Source organism: Amphiprion ocellaris, chromosome 21, assembly GCF_022539595.1.
Source record: "Amphiprion ocellaris isolate individual 3 ecotype Okinawa chromosome 21, ASM2253959v1, whole genome shotgun sequence".
NCBI classification, from domain to species: Eukaryota; Metazoa; Chordata; class Actinopteri; family Pomacentridae; genus Amphiprion; species Amphiprion ocellaris.
The window spans coordinates 26,604,280-26,620,756 of record NC_072786.1 but is presented as its reverse complement, the minus strand read 5'-3'; the positions used below and the strand labels follow the sequence as shown (position 1 = coordinate 26,620,756).

At 39.6% G+C, this 16,477-nt stretch overlaps 2 protein-coding genes across 4 annotated transcripts; both read right to left on the bottom strand.

Annotated features, from left to right (window-relative positions):
• Window positions 1-4,990: 4,990 nt before the first annotated feature.
• Window positions 4,991-8,287, bottom strand: LOC111586288 (gastrula zinc finger protein XlCGF57.1-like). 2 transcript variants are annotated; one of them, XM_035941874.2, is made up of 2 exons: window positions 7,940-8,287; window positions 4,991-7,172 (listed from the first exon to the last, which is right to left on the bottom strand). In XM_035941874.2, exons 1-2 carry the CDS (start codon window positions 8,196-8,198, stop codon window positions 5,893-5,895), a joined length of 1,539 nt encoding a protein of 512 aa, XP_035797767.2. In that variant the 5' UTR covers window positions 8,199-8,287; the 3' UTR covers window positions 4,991-5,892. The 2 variants fall into 2 exon arrangements, with proteins under 2 accessions (XP_035797767.2, XP_023151760.2); XM_023295992.3 differs by having other exon boundaries at window positions 8,039-8,287.
• Window positions 8,288-10,075: 1,788 nt separating this feature from the next.
• On the bottom strand, window positions 10,076-14,976 carry LOC118471616 (zinc finger protein 568-like). Of its 2 annotated transcripts, none has more exons than XM_035957198.2 (2): window positions 14,630-14,976; window positions 10,076-12,508 (listed from the first exon to the last, which is right to left on the bottom strand). In XM_035957198.2, exons 1-2 carry the CDS (start codon window positions 14,886-14,888, stop codon window positions 11,220-11,222), a joined length of 1,548 nt encoding a protein of 515 aa, XP_035813091.2. In that variant the 5' UTR covers window positions 14,889-14,976; the 3' UTR covers window positions 10,076-11,219. The 2 variants fall into 2 exon arrangements, with proteins under 2 accessions (XP_035813091.2, XP_035813092.2); XM_035957199.2 differs by having other exon boundaries at window positions 14,729-14,975.
• Between the last annotated feature and the right edge of the window lie 1,501 nt (window positions 14,977-16,477).

Genomic DNA, 16,477 nt, shown 5'->3' with positions numbered 1-16,477 from the left:
TACATGACAGGAATGTCAGTGAAATCCAAATGCTAAGAATAAACAAGTGATCTGCCTGGTCACAGATCCCACTTTAATCCAAAATAAAGACTTTGCAATGAAATGAACTTGAAATATGAGCCACCAGTAAAAGTTGTGATCAGACAGAAGGGCCTGTATTTTATCTTTGGAGAAGTTTAACATGTAAGTTTGTGCAGCTGATCAGTGGTGAGGCCTGTGGATGACTGGAGATGTGTGTGGACACTTAGACGAAGCAGCAAATGTGTTGAAAATGAGTTGTCTTCTCAGAGTCTTGAAGATGTTTTGTCAGAGCTAAGGAAGAAGTAAGAGATCCTGCAGGTGATTGTTGAGTGGTGTTGAGGAATTTGAATGTAGAGGAATAGCAAAGAGATTTTGAAGATATTTAAGCCATAAGTTGTATTTTATTTGTTTGCTGTTCTCTCCCATTTGTAGTGAAGACAAGTGATTTGACATGAAGAATGTGATTTGTGTGGCTTTGAAATTGTGTTAAAATGTAAAAATGAGTGATGAGGAGAAGAGTGTGACTTTTTAGTATTGTGTTTTTTAGCGTGTTCTTTAAAAGTTGTAGGTAGATTATGTTCTTTTTTTGATTTTGTGGATTGTTTTTTTTTTTATTTCAGTATTGATGTCACCGCCTTGACAAATAGAAGAAAAGCCTGTATTTGGGTATGTAGGACCGGTAGTCCAGAGGTAGTGGTGGTGGTTTGGAACCTGGAGAGTGCAGGTTTGATCCCCCACCCTGCTCAAGCTTTTTTTTTTTACATTTGGGCAAAATTTCGTGCCTTCGTGCCTTCGTGCCTTCGTGCCTTCGTGCCTTCGTGCCTTCGTGCCTTCGTGCCTTCGTGCCTTCGTGCCTTCGTGCCTTCGTGCCTTCGTGCCTTCGTGCCTTCGTGCCTTCGTGCCTTCGTGCCTTCGTGCCTTCGTGCCTTCGTGCCTTCGTGCCTTCGTGCCTTCGTGCCTTCGTGCCTTCGTGCCTTCGTGCCTTCGTGCCTTCGTGCCTTCGTGCCTTCGTGCCTTCGTGCCTTCGTGCCTTCGTGCCTTCGTGCCTTCGTGCCTTCGTGCCTTCGTGCCTTCGTGCCTTCGTGCCTTCGTGCCTTCGTGCCTTGCTTTAGGGTAAATCTCCTGGTTTTACTTTTTCCCAGGATCCTTGAACTCCAGTCCAGTCCACTCCACTCCACTGACACTCCACACCACAGCAGGGATTCGAACCGTGACCATCCACATGACAGACACACACCCTCTGTGTGAGCTATCTGTCACACAAGGTCCTTGGTGGAGTTTGTTGTAATGATGGTTGCAAGAGGTTGTCATGCAGCCAAAGTGTAAAAAGAGCCTTGAGCTGGATTCCAACCAAGGACCTCCTGGATGAGAGGCAGATAACTTACCACAGCACTATCCTTCCTACTGGGTGTAGCTGTTAGTTTTCGTAAATGATGGTACACAAAAGTATTAAGGAAGTGAAGATAATAAAGGTACTAAGGTACCGGGGAGGCAAAAAACTTACCTCTACACCACCTGTCCTACAAGATGTTGCTCTAACTTTGCTTAAATGATGCTATCAATTAGTACTGGCGCAACCAAACGACAAATAAAAGGTGTGAGTGGAGATCTGAATCATGTGAGGTTTGTTTCTGAGACTGAATACACCTGATCTCATCTGATCTGCAAAGCTAAGCAGGGTTGGGCCTGGTTAGTATTTGGATGGGAGACTACCTGGGAATACCAGGTGCTGTAAGCTTTTTACTTCTCCTCACAACCTGAACAACACACCGCTAGCGACGGCTATCAACTAAAACCTCTTGGTTTCTTTATTATACACTCTATGAGGTGGATAAGCTGCAGCTCATGCTGATTTATTGCTGCTTCTGGTTGGAGCCAAAGAACAAAGGCTTCACCTGTTGGAGCAGCTGATGTCCTGCAGCCTCTTCACCACAGAAAGCCTCTGACAGCTTCAATTCTTTACACTCTGACTGCAAGACACCAATCACATAGGAACATTTACATGTATGGAACAAAGAGCTGAGCTGACACTCAACATATGTTTCAGCATTTATTGATAAAGACATTCAAACATGTCTAGAGATAGAACACCAACGCACGGTGTAAGAAAGGTCAGAACAGACTTCACCTGCTCAGGAAACTGAGGTCCTTCGGGGTGCAGGGAGCAATTCTGAGGACCTTTTATGGTTGTGTGGTGGCATCAGCCATCCTGTATGGACTGGTCTGCTGGAGCAGCAGCATCACGGCTGCAGACAGGAAGAGACTAAAGAAACTGGTTAAGAAAGCAAGCTCTGTCCTGGGCTGGTGGTAGACAGGAGGATGATGACAAAGCTGTTGTCTATCATGGAGGACATCTCCCACCCCCTGCAGGAAACAGGACCATCACCGGCAGCTCCTTCAGGGACAGACTGCTTCACCCACGATGTTTGAAGGAGGTCCTTCCTTCCTGCAGCAGTCAGACTGTGTTCAATCAAGCCTGCTCCCAGTAGTTCAGATCACCCATGAAGTAACTGCAATAAAATGTAAATAAGTCAATATGTGCAATTTCACAGGGTTTTTTTTTTTTTTTACAAGCATTTCTATTTCTTCTCTAAGGAGAAAGCATCTATTTATATCTGTGCACTGAGTGCTGCTTTTTTTTTTTTTTTTTAACTTTTTTTCCTATCTGCTACTGCCACACTGAAAATTTCCCCACTGCAGGATCTACCTATCCATCCATCTATCTATGGTCCATCTACCTCCCTACCTATCTATCCATCCATCCATCCATCCATCCATCCATCTATCCATCCATCCATCCATCCATCCATCCATCTATCCATCCATCCATCCATCCATCCATCTCTCTCACAGGTGTGGGGGTTGATTCACCTGTTCTCAATCACCTTAATCCACGAAGGCCCGGTTCTTCATTCTTCCGCTCTCTGCCAGACCACAGACTTTGAAACCAGAACCTTTCTCCTACAATTATTCTGGTTTCCCCTTTTTGTTTTCACCTTGGTTTAGTTATCCTTTCTGTGTTGGTTTTAGTTTCATTCGTTAAATAAACTCCTTGTAATCTTTGACCTGTGTCTGCAGATGTCCTGTGACACCAATGATCCCATCTGATATTTAGCATGTTTTCAATTATTGGTCCCATTTCTTAAAAAAAAAAAAAAAAAAAAAAAAAAGCCCCCTGAAATCTGATCAGATAAATGAATGTGAAACTACTTTGGGTCTGCTGCAGCTGCCTCCCTCTGATCTTGTTCCTGCCCACAGCACAATCTGATCAGTGAAACACTGAAGGACAACTTCAGCATGTAAAACATAAATAAGCAAAGGCTGCAACTCGTGATTATTTTAATTTTAACTTAACTTTATGTGCTGTTTAAAAACTTTATTTTTTCTGCAAATGTGTAGTGATTCCAAATCTTGGTTATTGATCTCCTTGATTACAAAAAAAATCTGTATCGACCCTGAAAAAAAACAAACATGTCAGGCACCCTATGATGTTAACTGTTTGCCTGAATGTTTTTGTTTAAAATCCTCAGTAATAACCTTTGACTGGTTGCTCTTAACCCTGTAAAACTCACTGCTGCAAAAATACAACATCAGCTTATTTTTTAATTACTATTTTCTATTATATATATCTGAAATAAACCCTAATCTGTGGGTCTGACAGCAGCGTGAGGTCAAAGAAGCTGCCATCAGCTGCTGCACTTCTGTCCGTCCAGCAGATGGAGCCATGGAGCTGCAGTGAAGTGAAGAGCAGCACAAGGCAACCACCACTTCCATCCACTGACGCATTCAATTTGACTGACGCTAATGTTTTATTGACTTCCAACCACTAAACCAATATTAAAGCTGCAAGCAGCGTTGGACGGGTCCTCGCATCCGAGCGGCCCGGCTGGCCCACGCATATCCACCAGGAGGCGCTGTAACTGAGAGTGTAAAGTTTCAGGCAGATTGGACCACGTACAGGCTACTTACACAGCACTTCCTGTTTCATGGCGAGAAATCCAAAATGGCCGCCAAATGGTGCAAAGATGTGATTAGGGCTGGTCTCTGATCATACATGTAAAATTTCAGGCAGATTGGAGCATGCACAGGCTAGTTAGATAGCACTTCCTGTTTCATGGCGAGACATTCAAAATGGCCGCATTCCACTGGTTGCCATGGCCACGCCCTGAGACTTTTGCAGAGCGTTTTGATAACATTTGATCACCCATGACTGGCATACATCCTGACCAAATTTGAGCTCTCTCACGGTTACGCTGTTTGAGTTAATAGCTTTTGAAAATGTCCAAAAATGACAAAATATGAATCATATTTCAAAATGGCCGCATTCCGTGGCTCGCCATTTCCACGCCCTCAGACTTTTGCGGAGCGTTTTGATAACTTTTGATCACCCGTGACGGGAGTACATCCTGGCTAAGTTTCAGCTCTCTTGGGGTTACGCTTAAAAAATGTCCAAAAATGACACAAAATTGTCCAAAACATGACTCATAATTCAAAATGGCCGACTTCCTGTTGCATTATGGGTAATGATGCAAGAGGCTTTTTTGTGCGTCTTGATGAGTTACATATGTGTACCGAATTTCGTAGCTCTAGGTCAACCTCGGTCCGGGGGCTGAATTTTCTTAGTTTTCTAGGGGGCGCTATTGAGCCATTTTGGCACGCACGCGTGCCATTTCCCAAAAATATCAAATTTTTCGCCGGTCCTGATGTGTGTGGCAATTTTCATGCGTTTTCGTGTATGTTTAGGGCGTCAAAAAGGCCGATTTCGACGCCTAAAAAAAAAGTATAATAATAATTGAAATATGATTCATATTTTGTCATTTTTGTACTTGTTATGTCATTAGTTTTGCGTTACTCCTCAACCTGAAATGCATTGTCATGTAATTACCAGCTAATAACATAATGTTAATTGCGACATACACCCATATATCAACACAAATCTCTGTTCTAATGATGAGACCATACACAAGAGTTTTCTTTTAAGCGGTTTATTAACACATGAAGACAAAGCCAACAAAAAAGTTGCTGAAAACCATAATCAAAGAGGCACTGGCAGCAAGTTATACTGCCTCAAAACAAAAGTATCAGCTGTAATAGGATTACTTGGCCAACAAGTTGAGTCATTTGTTTGAAAAGGGACTCGACATGATTTATTGACTCTAAAGAGATTAGACAGAAGTTCCAGGTCACATGTTTCTCATGAGGCCAAATGTCCGGACACATGATGAGCAAAAATTCCAGTGCAGAGTTCAAGTTAGCCAGATAAAGACGAAGCCAATAAGACTGGGTGAACATATGGAAAAAATATTATTAATAGAAAATAAACATATGAACTAACCTCAAGTGTTAAGCTCAGGTTTGCATTCACAAGGTACAACAGAAACAGAAAGTTTGGAGATCGTATCATGTAATGTACATTACACTGATGATACAGTCATGGGAACACTTCTGAACCTGTCACGAAATCCTACTGCTTCTAAGATTTCTTAGTGACAGATTTCCAGTAAAAAAAATGTAAAAGCTAATCAGATGTCTGTGATTTCTTAAAAATGTAAAGAAATACAAACTAGGTCACAGTTTGTGTCACGTACTAATCCACTGCAACTTTACAGCTTCTGGGAAAGTTTACAACCATTCACACAAGTAAAGATTTTTGACATGACAGTTTCCAAACATTTTGTTTGAAATGAACATCTATAATATTGAAAGTACAAATGCAGTGTGCTTCTGTTTGTCATCGTGCAAAAAACTCACAATATCATTGAGGCACAGCCTAAAAGTGCTTTAAATCTGAAAGTTCAACTTTTTAACTGTGCAATTCTTACATGTTTCTTCAAGTCTGGCCTCCCTGATCATTCTTTACCCACAGATGTTTCAGGACTCTGACGTCTTGTCCCTGTGAGTCTTCATGTGGAGTTTCAAATTAGAGTTGTTAATAAATCTATTTCCACAGGTGATGCAAACAAACGGCCTCTCACCTGTATGAATCCTCATGTGGATTTTTAAGGTAGTGCTATGAGCAAACTCTTTTTCACACACTTTGCAAGGATAAGGTTTCTCCCCTGTGTGGGTTCTAATGTGCCTTCTTAAATTTGATTTGTCGATAAAGCTATTCCCACAGGTGTTACAGAGGTAAGGCTTCTCACCTGTGTGAGTGCTCATGTGGCACAACAGCTTGTTAATATGTCTAAAAGTTTTACCACAAGTTTCACAAGAATGCAGCTTCTCACCTGTGTGAGTTCTCATGTGGATTTTCAAGGTAGTGCTATAACCAAAATCTTTCCCACATGTTTTGCAAGTATATGGTTTCTCACCTGTGTGAGTTCTAATGTGCCTTTTTAAATTGGATTTGTCGATAAATCCATTCCCACAGATGTTGCACAGGTGAGGTTTTTCACCTGTGTGGATTGCTATGTGCCTTTTATATGTTGAAGGGTCAGTAAACCTTTTCCCACAGGTGGTACAAAGGTACGGCTTCTCACCTGTGTGGGTCCTCATGTGGCGCAACAATTTATCACTTCTTGTGAAAGTTTTCTCGCATGTTTTGCAACAATACGGTTTTTCACCCGTGTGAGTTCTCATGTGGACTTTGAAGGGAGCATTAAAAGGAAAAGTTTTCCCACACTTGTTGCAAAAAAATGGCGTCCCACCTGTGTGACCTTTGCTATGATCCTGAATTTGGGACTTATTATTTAAGGTTTTTCCAATAGTCTCATAATTTACAGAGTTTTCCAATGTGTCAGTATCACACTGACTCTCTGATATGGGTACCATGAGACTGGTGCAGAGTTCCTCCTGTTCCTCTTTAATCTGTAAAAGGTGTGGTTCCTTATTGTCCAAACTCGTCCAGAGTTCCTCCTGTTCCTCTTTAATCCCTGGCGGCTCTAGTTCCTCCTGTTCCTCTTTAATCTGTAAAAGGTATGGTTCCTCATTGTCCAGACTCGTCCAGAGTGCCTTCTGTTCCTTTTTAATCTGTTGAGGCTTTGGTTCATCCATGTCCAGACTAGTACAGAGTTCCTCGGGTTCCTGTTTTATCTGCAGAGGCTCTGGTTCCTCTTTCATCTGTCGAGGTTCTGTTAAGTTTCTGTCCTGGTTACTGAGCTGCAGGTTATCAAGAACCTCCTCTTCCTTACAGGCATGTTGTTGCAGGAGGTCTGGAAGGACACAAGAAAAAGTTAAAGAATGTGATGGTGGGAAGATACACGTGAATAAATACATATATATTGTAGCTCAAACCACTGGAAGGGCTCTGTAATGTGAACATGTCACTCAAATTTACAGGTTAAATTAAAAGTGTTCAAACGTGACAAATTTTTTTGGGTGCAAGTAGTATGGAAGTAGTTGTAGTATGAATAGAACAAACATTACAGCTGAACGAGTTGCGAACACAATGACATTCAATTCTTCTGACAGACAATGCAATATAGCACTAGATCAAGATTTTAGGAGGAATGTTTTTTTTTTTAATCACAGAAAAAATACATATGATGTGATTTTTACTGCAGTCTGAACCACACAAATATGTTTCCTTATGTTTGTACTAAATGATTTATAGGCCAAAGCCTCTCTGTAGCACCACAGTGAATCATTTAATTCAATCATTTTTGAATGAATCATTCAGGGTTAGTAAACTTAGAGATTTGGAATGATTTTGACTCAGTAAGTAAGCAAATTAAATTATGGATTCAGGCGGTATTTAAAGGTGAAATACCACATTGATTTATAATAAACACTGTACTTTGTTAAGAATGGATGCAGTAATGCAGCTGGTCTTTGTTTACTCACATTTTATTCACTCACATCACTTCAGTTAATCTTCTATTTATGTCACTTTTACCTGCAACTTCTACAAACTAGGTGTTAAATCCTCAGCGTTTACTGTTTAAAATGAGATAGATTCGTTTTATTTCTATAAAACTACCTGAATGTTCCCCATAGACCCCAGTGAATCCTTCCTGCTGTGGTTCTCCTCCATCAGTCCACTGCTGTTCTCCACTGAGACCCTCCCAGTGTTCCTCACCGATTCTGTGCAGCTTTATTTCGGGCTGCCAGCTGACATCCAGCAGTCTGCTCTGACGGTCCACCTCCTCCTGCCGGACCACAGTCTTCTCAAACACCGGGAAAACGTCTTCAAAAGCCGCAGGGAGCCGCCCGCTGACCAGCCGCTGGACCGAAGACATCGTTTCTCCTCCAACTAGAGAACATTTACCTGCGACACCACAACACAACCGTCTGCTGCACCGAGCTAACCATGCTAACGCTGCTAGCACTTCCGGGTCCCTACTACCAAGCTGAACGTCAACCGTATTGGTCAAAACTGCGTTCAATCCCGCCTCAGTAGCCGGGACGTTATTGGTGAAAATGTCATATGCAGGGTCAAACAACAATTTCATTGGTTAGGACTTAAATGTGGGCGGGACTAATAGACAACTTCAAAATATACTCGAATATGTTCAGCGAACGAAACATTACTTGAATGATGTCTAATTGTGCCACTTCTCAATATCCATCGGTTGAAGAGTAGGCTGTTTATTGTTACAATCAAAAACAAACACTTTAGGAAGAATATGTTAAAAATTCAGGCCCAAAAGTAGAAACTGAATGCAACTAAAATGAAATCACCTATGATCACAGAAACTAAACTGAGTCCACCTTCCTGTCAGTCTAAGTGCATGAATCTGGTTCTGAAAGGTTCCATCACCAAGTTATTTACTTAAAGGATTTTTGTTTTTAACATACTTTATGTGGCTCTTTAACCCTCATGTTGTCTTCATTTATTGGCACCCCAAAAAAATATTGTTTCTATGTCTGAAAAAAATCCCAAAATTCAGCAAAAAAATTCCCCAAATTTCTGAAAATTTGCAAAACCTTCAGGAAGAAAATTCCAATAATTCCTTAAAAGTTTCCCTTAAAAGTTTTATTAAAAAAAAAAAAAAAATCCCCCAACTTTGGCAAGAAAATTCTTGTAAATATTTTCAAAAAATGAGTAAAAATCTTCCAAAAAAAATCCTAAAAATATCTAAAGTGATTCCATATATATCAGTAAAACTTCTAATATTTTCTTTAAGAACATTCACAAAAAAATCATCCAAAATCCAGCGAAATTTGCTGGGTTTTGGTAGATTTTTTTGTGAATGTTCTTAAGAAACATTTTTAACATTTTTTTTCCATCAAAAAAAGTTCAAAGATTTCCCAAAAATGCAGAAAATGTGGACATCAGAAGTTTCACTGTGGAAATATATTTTTGCAACATTTTCAAACTTTAAAACGGGTTAATTTGACCCGCAGGACAACATGAGGGTTAATGGGTTCTTCAGAGGGCGCTCTGGTTCTTCAAGGTTCCTTCACTAATTGCTTTACTGAAAGGATGGTTCTTTACGTACTTAATGTGGTTCTTCAAAAGGTTCTTCATTGTTATTGGAGTTCTTTGGTTTGGTGGCAGGTACTGACATCAAATCAGAGTTGAATATGATATTTTTTTCACTAGGGATGAATCATTTGTTCTATAAAACATCAGAGAAAAGTGAGAAACGTCCATCACAGTTTCTAAAATCCCACACTGGCAAGAACTCAAAATATTAAATGCTTTCTAATGGAAGGAACCCAGAAATGCAGCGAATTCTTACATTTGACTTTTTTGCTTGGGTAACCTGGTGGGCTTACAAACTATCCTAAGAATATTTCCTTAAGAGTCCACTTTTGCTAAAGTCCATTAGAGTGCCAGTATTTGTGCCTAAAGGACCCATTTTTGATGGTTCTTTGAGGAACCTTCTGGGTTCTTTGAAGAACCTCTTGCTGAAAGGCAATTTGTAATCTTTTATGGCATCACTGCAAAGAACAATTTTTGGTTCCAGGTGCCACCTTCAGGTTTCTGAGTGTAGGTGAGTGCATCGGAATCTGATCCTGACCAGGACTACAACAGTGGATGCATAGTCCTGACAGTGAAGCACGGAGGCGGAAGTGTGATGATTTGGTGCTGCAGGAATGTAAAAGGTTTTGGGGAGACAGCACTAAAATACAAAAAAAAAACCATTCAAAACACATGCAACACTGAAAGTTCATTGATAATATCTTTATTTTACACTGCAAATGAGGACATTGGTCAAGCATTTCTTCCAGGGTCTCAATAGAAACACAACTTTCACAGTAAAAAAAAGAAGAATCCATTCAGTCTGTCAGTGTTCAGTGTCACAGGGCATCCACATGTTATAGGGTTTCACACATCTAACAGGAACCACATATTGAGCTTAAAAACACATCGTTACCAGTGTGGGGGTCATGCATCACTTTATCTATTCTGTGTGGAAAGTCATTTGTTGTGCAGTGAAGCACAATTTCCAGTTCATGATATAATATTGAACCTTCCACCTGCCCACATATCAACACAAATCCCAGTTCTAACAAGGAGAACATAGACAACATCTGTCCTTCAAGCTCCTTGATAAAGTATCAAGACAAAACCGACAGAAAAGTGGGTGAAAATCAGCCCAAATTGCACTTCTCATAATCAAGGAGGCACCAGCAGCAGGTTTTACTTTTACTCAGTCAAGAAAATTGGTCCTTCAGTCCACAAAGGATTCAACATGAATACTAACAAATTAAACAGGTCAGAGTGACTGAAATTGGGTGATTATATGAGCAAATTATTGCTAATAGTTAATAAACATATAAATAAATAGGAAACCTTTAGTTTTAATCTCAGGTTTGCTTCCAGAAAGCACAAATACAACACAAACACAAAGTTTGGAAATAGGAGGGATTATCCCCTAACTACGAGGAAAGTTCTCAGAAGTGCAAATCTTGGAATAACTTGGAATAACTCCCTTTGACATGGACTTTGGGATTTGTAAGTTTGCAGCGTCTTGTACATGCAAAAAATAGCAGCTCTATGCACCGATGAACAGAGAAACTCTTTGAGCTTCTTCAGTGTCAAAGTTCAGTGTCAGTACATCCAAAGGTGCACAACAAAAAGAAGCTTAACAGCAATTGGATGCACTTAATTTTTCACAATCAAACAAAAATACATAAAAATAATGTCCTTTTTTGAAAGTACAAATGCAATGAGCTTCTGCAACCGTCAACAGGTGTAGCATGCAATAAACTCACACTATTGTTAAAGCAAAGTCTAAAGGTGCATTAAATCTCAAAGCTCGACTTAAGAACCGCACAAATTCTTACATTTCTTCCAGTTTTGCTTTTTTTTAGGTCTCTGAATTCTCACCTGTGTGACTCCTCATGTGCTGTTTCAAGGTAGTGCTTTGAGTGAAATCTTTACCACATGTTTGACAGGAGTAAGGCTTCTCCCCTGTGTGAGTTCTCATGTGACTTTTCAAATTAGAATTGCTGATGAATCTGTTGCCACAGGTGATGCAGAGGAAAGGCCGCTCACCTGTGTGCGTCCTCTTGTGGCAAACCAAAGTAGAAGTATGTCTGAAGCTTTTGCCACACGTTTCGCATGAATGCAGCTTCTCACCTGTGTGGATCGTTGTGTGCTTTTTAAATCCTGACGGGTCTGTAAATCTTTTTCCACAGGTGTTACAGACAAACGGTTTCTCACCTGTGTGAATTCTCATGTGGCACAACAACTTATTAATATGTCTGAAACTTTTACCGCACGTTTCGCAAGAATGCTGCTTCTCACCTACGTGACTTGTCAAGTGGATGTTCAAATCTGATTTTTCAACAAATCTACGCCCACAGATGTTACAGATGTGAGGCTTCTCACCTGTGTGGATTGCTGTGTGCCGTTTACATGCTGATTGGTCGGTGAACCTTTTCCCACAGGTGTTACAAAGGTACGGCTTCTCACCTGTGTGGGTTCTCATATGGCACAACAATTTATCACTTCTTGTGAAAGCTTTCCCACAGGTTTTGCAAGAATACGGTCGCTCACCTGTGTGAATTCTCATGTGGATTTTGAAGGGAGCACAAAAATTGAAAGTTCTGCCACATTTATTGCAAGAATATGGCTTCTCATCTGTGTCAGTTCCATGAAGTTCCTTCACTTCAGACTTATGCTTGCGGGGTTTTCCACCAATGTCGTATTTCACAGAGTTTTCACCTGTGTCAGTCTCACATTCACTCTCTGAAATATGCACAACTGGACTGGTCCAGAGTTTTTCCTGTACCTCTTTAATCTGTGGGGCTTCGGGTTCCTCCTGATCAAAATTGGAGCAGAGTTCCTCCTGTTCTTCTTTAATCTGCACTGACTTTAGTTCATCCTGGTCCATACTGTTGTAGAGTTCCTCCTGTTCCTCTTTAATATGTGGAGGCTTTTCTTCATCCTGGTCCAGACTGATGCAGAGTTCCTCCTGTTCTACTTTAATCTGTAGAAGCTCTGATTCCTCTAGTTCTTCTTTAATCCGTGAAGGCTCTGGTTCCTGTGGTTCCTCTTTAATCTGTTGATATTCTGTGAACTTCTTTTCTTGGTTACTACACTGATGGTTATCAAGAACTTCCTCTTCTTTAAGGGCATGTTGCTGAGGGAGGTCTGGAGGGACACAAGAGAAAGATAAGTAATGTGACGATAGTAAAACACACATCTGAACAAATGCATATTTTACAGCTTAAAACATTAGCAAGGGTCTACAATGTTAGCAAGTTGCTCACATTGGTAAGTTAAATTTCAAATATGAAAATGTCATACATTTGTTGGGAGCACTTAAGTTCTAAGCAAAGGTCACTGTACCAAAGATTGAGGTAGCTAAAGCTGGGCCTCCAGAACCAGGTCCAAAATTCTAAATCTGAACAAATCATGAGGAAAATTTCTATATGGGTTCCAAAACAATAATCACTCATGTTAGCTTCCAAAAGTGTACCGCAAACACTTGCTGAATCTACCACTGTCTGTCTGTGCCAGTAGGATTCTTTATCCATTTAGGGTGTACTATATTGAAAATTCAGGCTCAAAAGTAGAAACTGAATGCACCTAAAGTGAATCCATCTATGATTACAGAAATTAAAGTGAGTCCACCTTTGACTTCCTGTCAGTCTAAGTGCATGAATCTGGTTCTAACAGTAGAACTTCCTCGGTGTTGAACCTATGGGCTGTGACTATCTGCACGTCTACATCATGGCTCCACATGGAAAAGAACTAGAAGAGGAGTTTTTTTAAAATCTGATTGTTAGACTTCAAAAAGGATCCAGGAAGATCAACTAAATATCAGTGAAACATAGTTGTAGCAGTAATCAGGTGGTATAGAAGGATCCTTAGAACCTTAGAACCACTAATCAGGGCTGCAGTTGTCGTCCTACTAAAATGACTCCACAGACAGTGAACTACTTTCACAATGTGATTTGTACTTGGTACAAGCATCATCAGTGGAAAACAGAGTTTCTGATAGCTCAGACAATGTGAAGGAAAGTTCATAACGTCAACCTCTATAGACGTAATCCAACTGCGCTTGCTTGCTCTTAAACTTTGTTAAATAACATTAAAAAGGAATGTCGGGGGTAGAGATGAAACCAAAATAATATGAGATATGGCTTTTGCAATACAGTACTAGCCACAGATTTAGTAGGAATGACCATTTTTGTCCTTTGCAAGTTTCCTTTACATCTGGAGATTCTGATTTACAGACCAGAGGCTTCATTTCTAACACTATGTGGTGGTACATTTCATCTTCATTAAGAGTCTGCAGCTCCTGCGATTTGGATATTACATTTGTCAATATATTGATTGTTACAAATATTTCAATTAATCATCCAGTTCTAGTAAATACGAGGTCTCAAATGATTCTGAGTAAACGAGTAAATTAAATTATGGAGTCACATACTGCATGTTAATTATAATGGATGCATTAATTCAGCACAATGCGTTTTATACTTTCATTTTAAACCAATCTTCTTGTTAAGTGCCTGTGTTGTATACAAACTATGTGTTGAATACTCATGTTATTTCTATTTATAAAAAAAAAACAACAACAACACCTGAATGTTCCCTAATGTAAATGTGTCACTCATATTTACAGGTTAAATTAAAAGTGTTCAAATATGACTAATTTTTTGGGTGCAAGTAGTATGGAAGTAGTTGTAGTATGAATAGAACAAACATTACAGCTGAATGAGATGCAAACACAATGACATTGCAATTCTTCTGACAGACGCTGCAATATAGCACTAGATCAAGATTTTTGGAGGAATGTTATTTTTTATCACAGAAAAAATACATATGATGTGATTTTTACTGCAGTCTGAACCACACAAATATGTTTCCTTATGTTTGTACTAAATGATTTATAGGCCAGAGCCTCTCTGTAGCACCACAGTGAATCATTTATTTCAATCATTTTTGAATGAATCATTCAGGGTTAGTAAACTTAGAGATTTGGAATGATTTTGACTCAGTAAGCAAATTAAATTATGGATTCAGGCTGTATTTAAAGGTAAAATACCACATTGATTTATAGTAAAAACTGCACTTTGTTAAGGATGGATGCATTAATTCCGCACAATGCAGTTGGTCTTTGTTGACACATTTTATTCACTCACATCACTTCAGTTAATCTTCTATTTATGTCACTTTTACCTGCAACTTATACAAACTAGGTGTTAAATCCTCAGCGTTTACTGTTTAAAATGAGATAGATTCGTTTTATTTCTATAAAACTACCTGAATGTTCCCCATAGACCCCAGTGAATCCTTCCTGCTGTGGTTCTCCTCCATCAGTCCACTGCTGTTCTCCACTGAGACCCTCCCAGTGTTCCTCACCGATTCTGTGCAGCTTTATTTCGGGCTGCCAGCTGACATCCAGCAGTCTGCTCTGACGGTCCACCTCCTCCTGTCGGACCACAGTCTTCTCAAACACCGGGAAAACGTCTTCAAAAGCCGCAGGGAGCCGCCCGCTGACCAGCCGCTGGACCGAAGACATCGTTTCTCCTCCAACTAGAGAACAGTTACCTGCGACACCACAACACAACCGTCTGCTGCACCGAGCTAACCATGCTAACGCTGCTAGCACTTCCTGTGTCACATTGTTAACGGTCCGACTTGTTTTATCTGCTTTGGCAGATTAGTTTTCTTCCAAAGGAGACCGAGAACTTTTATTACTAGAATATTTACACTAGAGACAAGTAGTCTAAGAACATTTACTCTAAATTAATGTGTTGAATTTGGCATTTGAACGTATTAAGCACAAATTTAACACTAAATATCCACAAAATGCTGACTGTAACTAGCTAAATATTCAGAAAATATTCAAGTAACCGTCACATGGAAAAAATACATTGAAACATGAGGCACTGAAATACATAATAATGTACTGTAATGTATTGTTTTAAAGCACAAATTTAACACTAAATTAAATAACAACAAAATACTGGCACTAGCTCCAGATGACATATTTCCCAACATTAAATAACTCTCACATGTAAAAAAAACAACAACAACAAAAAAAAACAATAAAACAAAAAAAACATTGAAAACTAATTCAAAGAAATACACAGTAATTGTCAATAATTGCTCATGTTGTGCAGTAGGACAACAACAAATGCTTCAAATAGTTGTTTTCTTCCATTAAATTACAAATAAAACAACAATAATAGTACTTTGCCACGAGTAACTATTACTGTCATATTACTCGTACTGCATGAATTAACTAGGTTTATATGTACATAGTATTAAAAAGACAGTATTTTCAGAATAAAGCTGTTTTCATGGTAAAACAGTCTTTTGTGCGACCTCCCTCTACGCTTGACATGTCTTGAACTCTTATGTGCAGACAACATTAGATTTACCGCACTTATCTTTTGCTGTTCCTATTGATTGTTTGAGCTACTTTTAGTTATGGTTGTATGATTCCATGTTTGGTCTTAATCCATGTATTTTTTGGTGTCAAGTATTACATACTTAAGGTTTTAACTCAGGAAGCTTGCTAATATACATAAAAGACAAAATCTCAATCACAGCATTCCATTCAAGATGTCTAAAATGAGAAAATCAGACTTTTGCATCAGTAAATCCACTCTCAAAGGCAAACCAGCAAACAACTTGGACAATCAAAATGTGGTATTCAAGTTGTTATAACGATATGTAAAGAATGTGGAGAGGTTGAGGGCAAAAAGGGGAGGAGGCGATAAAGAAAACTGTCCAATGAGAGGTTTCTTCGAGTTTTTTCTTTGAGAGACACAAAGAAGTCCATCAGAGAACTTGTTCAGCATCTGGCAGCTTCATCTGGACACCAGGTTTATCGTTCTATAGTCCAGAGACCAGAATGGACTCTGTGGAAGAGCAGCAGCCAAGAAACCAGTTGCTTTTGGAAGGGGGACCAGGGATAAAAAGCTGAAATATGCAAAATCTTAGAGATTGGAGTGAAGATCAAAGAGTTCTGTGGAGCGATAAATCAAAGTTTGGTGTTCTGGTCCAGTAATTGATGGTATGTGAGAAGAAGAGCTGGAGAGAGAAACTAGAAAGAGTGTTTACAAAATGTAAAACATCTGTGGAAAAATAAACTGTCCCAGA

Bases quoted from the DNA above. Each gene is read 5' to 3' on its own strand.
- LOC111586288 (XM_035941874.2), bottom strand. From the start codon at position 8,198: ATGTCTTCGGTCCAGCGGCTGGTCAGCGGGCGGCTCCCTGCGGCTTTT. The intron at 7,173-7,939 runs GTAGTTTTATAG...GTGTCCTTCCAG, and splicing joins GGTCTATGGGGAACATTCAG to ACCTCCTGCAACAACATGCC.
- LOC118471616 (XM_035957198.2), bottom strand. From the start codon at position 14,888: ATGTCTTCGGTCCAGCGGCTGGTCAGCGGGCGGCTCCCTGCGGCTTTT. The intron at 12,509-14,629 runs GTAGTTTTATAG...GTGTCCCTCCAG, and splicing joins GGTCTATGGGGAACATTCAG to ACCTCCCTCAGCAACATGCC.